Source organism: Notolepis coatsorum, assembly GCF_963971535.1.
Source record: "Notolepis coatsorum genome assembly, chromosome: 3".
In the NCBI taxonomy this organism is placed as follows: Eukaryota; Metazoa; Chordata; class Actinopteri; order Aulopiformes; family Paralepididae; genus Notolepis; species Notolepis coatsorum.
The window spans coordinates 34,687,450-34,698,558 of record NC_140167.1 but is presented as its reverse complement, the minus strand read 5'-3'; the positions used below and the strand labels follow the sequence as shown (position 1 = coordinate 34,698,558).

The 11,109-nt window shown below is 46.6% G+C and overlaps 1 protein-coding gene across 1 annotated transcript in view; it reads left to right on the top strand.

Annotated features, from left to right (window-relative positions):
- Positions 1-467: 467 nt before the first annotated feature.
- Positions 468-11,109, top strand: part of LOC311225212 (zinc finger protein DPF3-like) — a gene marked incomplete at its 5' end in the record, with an annotated part of 37,921 nt that continues 27,279 nt past the window's right edge. The window contains 2 exons of the mRNA XM_084310420.1: positions 468-499; positions 6,807-6,967. Coding sequence (XP_084166546.1) covers positions 468-499; positions 6,807-6,967 — 193 coding nt within the window. The remainder of the gene's footprint in view (positions 500-6,806; positions 6,968-11,109) is intronic.

Genomic DNA, 11,109 nt, shown 5'->3' with positions numbered 1-11,109 from the left:
GTCTGGAATTGACCTATTCTGTGTGTCAAGTGTGTGTCCATATGTTGAACTGCAGCCTCCGATAAAATTAGTGAAACTGATTTACTTGGTGCTCAATAATGATAAATGATTTATATATTTTGGAAAGAATAATGAAATAGTCCTACATGGTTCCTTGTTGATACTTTGTACTGCACATAAAACGATATATATATATATATATAATTAAAAAAGGAATTCCCTATGTAGCCTATATTCTTGCAGGCTCAGGGTCTCTTTAAAAGTCTTGGAATTCAGTTGTGTACAATATAAATACTAGGGAAAACCCTTTAAAATAATTTTTGACAGTTTACCCCGTAAGCCACGCCCTATTCATGTATACCGCAGATGTATTGGTGCTTCATTTTAACCCGAGCTCTGATTGGCTACTTTTTCGTAGGTTTCCCTCAGAACTGCAAGACGCTGATATTGCGTTACATTGTAGCAAAATGGCGGCTGTCATTCAGAATCCACTAAAAGCGTAAGTAATTTGGCACATTACAGAAATTCTGTACAATTACTTTGTTGCCAACTTGTAGATAAAACAGGACTGTTTGTGCATGTTATTGCAAGTCATATGCATATGGCAGATTAAACTGTCTTAATGCGATTTATAGATTTCTTGCATTGCAAAGTAGCCTTGTATAGTTCTTTTTTATTTGACAAGATTGTACATTTAGTCTGAAACATGTGCTTCAAGCGACGTGACATTTTGTATGCATTAGAAGAGCCGTTCCTCCATACGAACCTCAGTCGGAACGCACAGAATGTCGTCTTTCTGGGGCTATAAATGTATCTGAAAAGTGTCGACAACGTGCCTTGCACTGCATCGAATGATTAAAGTCTGTTTTTTTTAATCGCTTGCATGTACTGAATAACATTTTGACATTCCTAGAGTCGTTATAGTTGGTGTGAATTGTCGACATGTCAACTTTGGCTCCTCCGAGGAGCGCAGACGTGGTCAGGACAGGACCCGGTGAAAGCGAAGGGAGGAGGCATTTTGCATTCGCATGCCTTCTCTCGAAATCGAAAAAGTCTCAGCTATCTGATCTCCTCATTGGAAATAGGCTGCCAGTCAGCGCTCAAATAGCCCGTGAGATCATTAATTACAGTATCCCTCTTCAAAGCGACGGTCCACCTTTATCTCCATTCCTCCTTTGTTCTGTTGTTTTACACCAATTCCACTGGTCAGACATGTCAAGTTAAAATAATACATTATTGTCCTGTTTCCTCACTGTTGTTGAGTCTGTCTGTTTTTATTGAAGATGGATTATTATTTTGGCATTTCTTATAAGCCTCTCAGCTGTGCTACCAGCAGGATGTGGTCTACATTAATTGGCTGTCAGTCACCTCCTTGGATCTCTTGGGCTGTGTACACTGTACAGTGCTTGAGTCAGAGTAAGGGCTCGACTGTGCCTTTAAGTGGAGGAGTGGTGGAGATTAGCTTGGTCCAGGATCCTGGGCCCATCTGTCAAGAGATGCTCCGCCAGAGAGGAAGTGTTGGCCACAGACTAGATCCATCTGCTGCTCCATGGAGGTACCCTGGCACCCCTGTGGACCTCGTAATGGACGAGTGGACCATGCAACACCAATACTCACCATTGTTGTTGTTATCACGTTATTACAGAACACAAGAGCGCGTTATAACAGAGGTGCAATTGAAGGATTTTGGACACTAGTCCCAACAGGGGCTCTTTGGCTGCACAATGTGCAAATCTCCAAACCATGTGGATAATATTCAAATTGTGGGGAGACTGTTGCCCTAGCCAGCCTATAGGAAGCGCTAGTTATGGACTGATGAGTTAGTCAAATTTCCATCTGCAGTTATGAGTATGAGGAATACTTCCTTATGGCTCTAATCCCATTGCCACACATGTCCGTTCATTCCTCTCTTCTAACTGTCTTGTGAATTAGAGCAAATTGCATTACGCAGCAAATTGCATTTCTCATTATATTATTATTATTATTAGGCTGCTATGTCTTGTATTCAAGTGGATTAAAGGTGTGTTGCACACATCGCCGAGCTGCGGTTTCATCTCCGGGAGGTTTTAGCATTCTAATGTGGAATGTGTCCTTGCTATAAGCTGAGCTTAATGAAGTGTTTCAATCTGCTATAATTAGCCTCTGTCTTGGGTTTCTGACTTCATTTCACACGTTTGTCAGATTATAATTAGTCACACTCGACACTAATTGGATTTTGCTCCCGTGGACTGGTTTGACCTTTTTTATAATTTTTTTTATTAAAGACTTCACTTTGGGGAAATGAAGGTTGACTTTGCTGTAGAAACTGTGGTACATAACATGAAAGTATTTCGAGAGGTGTGTGTGTGTGTGTGGTGCGTGTGTGTGTGTGACGTCTGTGGTCTTGTAGACGCAGGGGAGAAAGGCATCTGATCTCCAGAAAGCGGCCGATAAGATGGAGGTCGGAATATTTAATAAAGCTTCTCATAAAAGCCTGTTCTCTCATTCATTAGAACTCTAGTCTGAGAGGTTTCCGTATCCCCCCCCCCCCTTTATATCTCATCTCCCCAGCCAGGCCACAGCTCTCTGTACCGTAGCAACCAATCAGAACCTCAGGAATGGCACATTTAAAATTGTCAGTTTGTCACTGCTGCTTTTAGTGAACCTTCTGAGTGAGTCACGGTTGCTGGTGGCCGGCGCCGCGGTGTGTGTGTGTGGAGGTGTATGATGGTCTGCTTCTCCTCCTGCCCTCGCCCCGGCTGTGTCGTGCTGATTGGTGTAATCAGGAGGTTGTTGTTGTCAGGATGCAGTCACTGTGTAGGCCCTCCTCCTCCTCCTCTTTCTCCTCTCTCGTTATGTGGCAGCTCTGGCTTCCTGTGAAGCAGCAGCACACCTGTGTATCTGAAAGACCTTGTGAACAGAGCGGAGACACAATGTATTCGTCTTTATCTTATTTCTTTATGTTTAAAAAATATCTTGAGTGTCCAGAGCTCCGTGGTTTCCTCAGACCTCATTGCTCGGAACGGTGGTGGACGGGACATTGGGTTCTTGGTAGTCTATATATCATGTCTGAAGATCACTTCGCTTCTGGGAAGTGTGGTTTCGTCGCCAACTATGCAAAATGTGTGTTATAACACATTTGCGCGCACTATAAGGACGCAGCCATGTGACACACACAGCGAACCGTTGACAGGAACACACTGATAGCGGAGGCCCCACTGGCCACGAGATTTGCTTTTGTTCCTCCCACTCGTACGCACACTCAACCATCCGCCTTCAAGTGTGTGTGTGTGTGTGTGTGTGTGTGTGTGTGTGTGTGTGTGTAGCGCATGCCTCTGGCTCTGGGGTGCCTTTTTAGTTTCCAAACACGCATAAAGTATCCGTCTTGTAGTTTGCTCTACTTCTACACTGGTGTCTTATTGCCGTCAGTGGAGCCAGTCTCGGACCACTTGAGTATCTCACAAAAGCCCCCTAGATGACGGACAGCGGAGATTACAGAGACATGCAAGAGAGTCTGTTGAGTGTGCAGACCAGAGGAGGGCTGCACCCGTATGGATGTTTCTAGCCGCTACTGATATCTGATGATGCCGTGTTCTGTTATGGCCGATGTTTGTGATGTGGTCTGTATACAAAATTAAAAATAAAACAGTTCATACGGCAAGTGACGTGAAAACATGTATCTGCCCAGTGTTGCTCATTGGAAAGATGCTGATAAGCGCACCGCTGTGAAGGAAGGATGCGCTGCATTTACAACACGAGACAAAATGAGAGGGAGAGAGATTGCAAGAGAGAGAGAGAGAGAAGGTCGACTGTCACGGCTCTCGGGAGGTGTGGGCTCATCGTCACTCATTACAAGTGTTAGAAAGATCTCTCACCTATAGGCCAGCAGCACCTGCTGCTCTAAGCGGGCTTCGCTCTGATGGAGAGAAACACGGCGTCACACTGACAGCCAGCGCCTGGCAGTGGAGCAGCTTTTCCAAGTGCCTTTAAGCCGCCGTGTTTGTTTTCCTTTTCCCCCTCAGCACTTTTTTTCTCTTGGTATCCCCACTGCCTCACCGCTGTCTTCTTCACTGGAGTGATCCCGGGAGCGTCGCTCTCGGCTTCACAGTGCCTAACCTTTTGAGTATGCACTCGTAGCTGAGCCCACTTCAGGGACCATTTAGGAGTCGTCTGTTTTTTAGTAAACCGATACGTCACACCATATCACCATATCTCATCAGCACTGTATGTTGTTATGAGGGAATGGCTCTAATGTACACAACGTACTCTCAGTGGGAAAACACACCACTGCACTCCCAAGTGTTGAAATAACAGAGCTGCGTATAAAATAGTTTCACTTTTATTATTATCACTGTCTTTACCGTTTTATAGACAGCTTTAGATTTAGATTTGCTTTAACAAGAAGCACCTTGGTCCTTTTCATAAAGCCCATTTGAATTTCATTTGATTCAATATCGGAGATTCTTAAACGGTGTTCAATTTACTTTTTAAGTTTCTACCCTCAGTTTACCACCTTGAATAGGCCACTGGTCTGTTGACGTATCAAACCTCTTGTCTGCTCAACTATGTGGCCAATCTGTTTTGAGTATAACCAACCCGGTGTGATTCATCTTGTAAAAATTCCTGCATTTTAGAGGCTAGTAAGCACACCTCAACGCGGAGGTTGTAGCTTGGCACACTGTATGCGCCGATCACCACCGCGTGATGTGTTTACAAGGCAGAGAGCAGCACAGACCATGTTTATTTACCACACAGAAGCCACTAACTGTCAGATTGCAACATGAGAAAGGAAAACAATAGCCCAGTAGTTATTGGTCACTACTATCTTGATGGTTAGGTTTTAACCTCTTGTCTGTTTCTCTCTCTCTCTCTCTCTCTCTCTCTCTCTCTCTCTCTCTCTCTCGTTTGATTTCAAACCCTCTCCTTTCTTGCCATTTATTATTCTCTCTCTCCTTTTCTCTACTCCTCTCTCCTTTCCTTACCTCTGTTCTCCCTCTCTCTCTTTGTCACACTTCTCCTCCTGTGTACCTGGGACTGTTTACTCTTCTCAGTGGCACAGACACGTAGCATCTCCCTGTCTCTCTCTCCCTGTCTCCTTCTCCCTGTCTCCCTCTCCCAGAGCACTCAAACACTGGCTTTGTGTCGCCCGCAGAGCCATGGTCTTTGTGCAGGACAGCATTCCAAACATGGCTGCTTATCTGCTGGAAGTATAGCCCCATCCAGGAGAGGAAGAAGGACAGAGAGAGAGAGAGAGAGAGAGAGAGAGAAGAAGGGGTGGGTGTCTAGAATAGATGGTGAGAAGCAGGAGAGAGAAAAGTCAGCCCCCCCCCCCCCCCCCCCCCCCCCCCCCCTCCAGTTCTACTTTGAGACTGCAGGCACGCTGTCTACAGCCGGCAGCTCATTAGTTTCATTTCAAAATGGCTGCCTGCTAATAATGTAATTGAGAACATGTGGGGGGAAATTCATTATGCGGACGCGGAGTTGCCGCGTTGAGGCTTGGAAGAACCACCGTGATCCTCTCTCTCTCTCTCCCCCATTTCGCCCTCCGGCGTTCCTGTCGACCGCCGGTCAGGGTCGGTGTTCCCGTTTAACCGCCGGTCGGGGTAGGTGGTCTCGGCCACCGCTGGAGTGGAGACGTGCCGCGGTAGTACATGCATACATATCAGATGGTGTGGTGCCATCGTGTCATAGATTCAGACGGCACCGTTTACCCTCATCGTTGATTACTAGAACCTGCCCTTGTGCTAGGCGTTCTGCTGAGATTAATTAAGTAGGCTAATTACCATACCAGTCGTGTGGCAGCGACTGAGGGCTTGAATGTGAAATATCCTCCTCCCCCCACTTCACTCTGAATATTAACATTGAAAGCCCGAGGGACTGGCACAAGGAGAGGTGGCACGAACGTGAGGAACATGGGCACCGGGCACTTCATTCACCAAATATTTCCCTAACAATACAACTGGCCACCTTATCGTTACACGAGAGACTATAGCCTAAAATCCGACCGGGCGTTCCCCCGTGGTGATGCCCCTGCTCGATCATCCCCCTCCTCATTGATTCAGCAGTGCCCTAAATAGCCACCATAGCTCACATACTGTGTAGAATCGGGTCACGTGACCAAAGCCCACAGACCCAGAGGTCGTGACAACACACCAAAGTCATGTCACTGCGAAGTTGAGCCAGAGGAGCCAGAGAGCAACGCAGTTGGAGGCCATTCTGCTGCGCCTCCTACACATTCCCCCTAATGGCTAGCTGAAGACACAAGAGAAGGGGCCCGTTTGTGAGCTGGATACTTTGATCAACCTGATTACAGGCAGGCGGTGTAATTTGTATCGCGGCCTGTCGCTAGGGGGATGGCCCTTGATCCTGCATCCTTGATTGTGTTCTCAGTGGGAGGGGGGGTACAGTCTGTACTCTGTGGAAGTACAGAAGTGTACTTCCACCTTCCACAGAGAGTTGTGTGAACAGCTCTCGGAGGCTAATGGGGTTCCCATTGCTTTTATTGTGTCCTTGTCATCTCAAAGCTTGTTTTTCTTTCTCAGATGGGTTTAAATGGAGGCTACAAAGGTCTTTTATAGCTGGATCATGTGTCGCTGAGCGTCAGGCCACTATCATTCATGCCGGTTTAAACAGTGACATTCCTCAGATCTTGGATGCTGAACGTGTGCTGTCACATTTCTGGTCAGCCACATACCTCTCGGTTCTATCAATTCTCTCCACGCCACACAGCCAGTGGTGAGGCTGTGTGCCTCTGTGTGTGTGTGTGTGTGTGTGTCAATCACATCTCTCAGTGTGCCTGACCTCTGCTGTGAACGCTGCCCCCACAGGTTGGGTGACCAGTTCTATAAGGAGGCCATTGAACAGTGCCGCAGCTACAACGCCCGTCTGTGTGCCGAGCGCAGCGTGCGCCTGCCGTTCCTCGACTCCCAGACCGGAGTGGCCCAGAACAACTGCTACATCTGGATGGAACGCCACCACCGCAGCCCTGGTGGGCACACACACACACACACACACACACACACACACACACACACACACACACACACACACACACATTCATCTTAAAGCAAAGCTAACTAAGTCATATGTAATTGTCTTAATATGAAATAAGAACAGCCAGGGTTCCTACAATCTGGAAAAGCCATGAAATTTGCTAATTGTATGTTTGAGGTCTGGAAATCATTTGAAATTTGTTCATAATATTTTTTAACTAGTAAGATGATTTAATGTCATGTGTGGTTGCTTATACATCTAGGTACAGTTTGAAGGAATAACCCATACAACAAACTTCCTGATTGCACACCGTATCACAAGTATTGGGTCACGGTGATCACAGTGCGGAGGGAACCTAACTGATGACTGGAAGACAGCCGCCGCTAAACCCCATTCTGCGCTCGTGTTTGCCAGCCAATGATGTATTGAGCTAGACAGTCTAAAGAATGCTGGGTAATGGGTGCTTCCTTTCAGGGAGCAAGCCAGTACAGGGCTGTCTGCTAGGCAGCAAAATGACACTGCAAGCCTCCTAGGCAGCCAAATAATACAGATGGCTTTAAGGCAGTCCGAACAATTAAAATGGTTACTTTTACATGCCTACCAGGCGGGGCAATACAGGGGCAGTCTGTTAGGCAGCGAAATGGCTCATTGGACATTTCACACAGCCGTGTCTTGGTAGACTAAGGCAGCTTAAACAATGATCGATCATGTCTGCTACATTCCAGGCAGTCCAAGGCAGTCTGCTGGGCAGTGTAATAACACCCAAAGCCTCCTAGGCAGCCAACATTATTACATTTACATTTGAACGTGTGCCTCAAGGCAGCTTAAACAATGATGGACAGTGTCCGATGCCAGCTAGGCGATAACGCACTGTAAGGGCAGTCTGCTAGGCAGCCGCATGGCACATTGAGCCTTTCAGGCAGCCGAAGCAATGATAAATCATGTCTGATGCCTGCCAGGCAGCAAAGCAATAAAGGTCATCGAGGGGGTAGATCTAGGATGCCAAAAATCCAATGTTCCCGTTTTAAGCTGTCTGGATGCTATTCACTAATGCTAGGCTGCCTGGAAGGCCCGATATAATTTCCAGCATGAGGTATCATTGTTTCTGCTGCCTTGAAGTAGTCTACAGTACCAACCAAGTCAGCCTCAATGTGCCATTTGGCTGCCTAGCAGACTGCTGTTGTACTGCATTTCTGATGGCAGGCATCTGGCATTCTGTAATTGTTGTGGTTGTCTTGTTGGTATCTTAATGAGTTGGCTGCCTAGCATACTGTACATATATAGGTCAGTGTACGGATTTGCTTCCTGAAATGTAGTGCCCATTATCCAGCATTATTTAGGCTGTCTAGAAGCTATCTAGTCATACTTGGCTGTAGGGGAAGGTGATATGACATCAGTCTGCGATGATATCGATAATAATCTGCACATCAGCCAATCACACATCCTGATACAACAACACCTGCTCCAATGACCTAATGGGTTGTTGGCGTTTGAGACAAATAAGAAGGTTTGGGATTCGAGGCCGCTCCACATAAATCGGCGGTCCGAACTGGACCGTTATTAAATTCAGAGTTGCCATCGAATTCCAGTTTATTTTATTCAAAGAATCACCCTCTGGGATCACGCAGTAGGAGCAGCAGCGCACACTTGTTTACAGAGGTAGTTAACGGTAGCAAGTTAACTGGCTAGCATGCTTGCTGACTCTCACCAGTGAAAATAAATGTTTGCCAGATCACAACTTGCCACAGCTTTTTTTATTTACATGATTGCAGGAGGGAGAAGAAGGAGCTTAGCTAAACACATAAACATTTTCCGGCTGTTACCTAAACCATTTGTAAAACCCTCCATTTTGCGCTGTTCTAACGCTGTTCTAACTCTGTTCTAACATCTTACTTTATGTTAACAGTTACTTTCTATGCCAGAAGAAAAAATATTAATATACATCTTTTATGCGGTTAGGTGGCCGCTCGGAGATTGCGTTCGTCACCAACCCCGGAGCTGTGAGCTGGATTCGCCTGTTCGAAGCCAGCTCACAGCTCCGGGGTTGTCACCAGCTTGGCTGGCCGTCCGCACTAATACAATTGGCTGTATTAGAGGGTGGGAGAAGCTGGCGGGGTGGGTCCGGGTCGTTGTAAACAGCGACTCCTACAGTTCGGTCGGGGCGCCTGCTAAGCGCGGATAGGACTTGAGGGGGATAGTGTGATCCTCCCACACGCTACGCCCTCTCAATGAGAATCCGCGCTGCCAGGTGAAAAGAAGCGGTGATTGGCTGGACGTGTGTCGGAGGAAGCACGTGGTAGCCTCCACTCTCCCAGATGATCTGACTGTGGGGGGTAAGTGCGCAGCGACCAGGAAGGGACTGGGAATTGGCATATGACTAACATTGGGATGGGAGAAAATCGGAGGAAAATGGAGGGGGAAAAAGATAAAAAAAAAAAAAAAAACATCTTTTATGGGCGGCTGGGTAGCGCAGTGGACTAAGCACTTGCCTACCACCGCAGAGATTCTGGCTTGGTCAGTTGTCCCTACTAACACAATTGACAGTGTTAGCGGGTGGGAAGCCGGTGGGGTATGTGTCCTGGTCTTTGTAAACTGCGACTCCTACTGGTCGGTCGGGGTGCCTGTTAAGCAGGGAGGGGATCTGGGGGAAATTGCGTGAACCTCTGCACGCGTTACGTTCCCCCAGTGAAACTCCTCGCTGTCAAGGTGAAAAGAAGTGGCTGGCGACTCCACATGTATCAAAGGAGGCATGTGGTAGTTCTACACCCTCCCCAGGCCGACAGTGGGGCAATGCGCGCAACGACCAGGAAGGGAATTGGCATAACGACTAAATTGGGATGGGTGAAAAATACACAAATCCCCCCCCCCCCCCCCAAAAAAAGAAAACAAATATATATATACATCTTTTATGAAAAATACCAATATAATTTTTCGCTCATATCACCCACACCTACTTCAATGCCTGTATGGTTTGACATAACTTTGCTATCTATCAGACTGCCCCTTTATTGCTTTGCTGCCTGGCAGGCACCAGACATGATCTATCATTGGTTAGGATAACGTATGTACCATTTGCCTGCCTAGCAGACTGCCCCTATATTGGATCTTTACCTGGTAGGCATCTGACATTAAAGGTATCCATCCAATGGCGTTTTTGACCACTAGTTGATGAAATTGTCACTATAGCGCACAGTAGGAGAAAATGGATCCCCGAAAATTGCATATCATGTTCGTCACATATACAGGGGTGACGTAGAACACAAAAATAGTGCACTTGAAGCATGTGAACATGGCCTTGTGCTTCAAATTGATTTGTCTATACAATCTAGGTAGAATCTGCATATGGCTCGCTGATAACAAACTATCATTACACATGGGCAAAACAGAGTCCATTCTCTTCGGTTCAAATAACAAACTCAGCAAGACCGACGGCTTCTCAGTTACAGTGGGTGACAATATTGTCACAAGGAAAGATGAAATTACCTACTTGGGTTCCATCCTAGAGGCTAATCTCTCCTGTGACAAAATGGCATCCAATGTAATAAAAAAAGTCAACCAACGAACTCGATTCTTGTACCGGATCTCCTCTCTGGTAAACAAGAATACACTGAAGACTCTGGCAGGAGCACTCATTCAGGGGTACTACGACTATGCTTGCACCTCATGGTACCAAAGCACCTCAAAGGCGCTAAAAACAAAATTACAAACATCTCAAAACAAACTGGTCAGACTACTGCTTGACCTTACTCCTAGAACCCACCTCACCCCTGCCCACTTTGACAACCTAGGATGGCTTAGAGTAGACGACAGAGTACAGCAACTTGCAATGGGCCTGGTCTACAAGATACACTACACGACCAAGGTACCCATGTACATGTCAAAATACTTCCCAAAGGTCAGTGAATACCACGATCACAACACCAGAGGGAGCTCCACAAATCATGTTAAACCCAGATTCGGCTCAAATAAGGGACTAAACACGTTTCGCAATTATGCCACATCAATGTGGAACGCCCTACCCAAAGCTGTAAAGGAATGTGGATCACTACCCACTTTCAAAACCTCTCTCAAGGGACACCTACGGGAGACTGCAATTCAACACTGGCCCCTGTAAATATCCTAACCCAACCCCCTCCA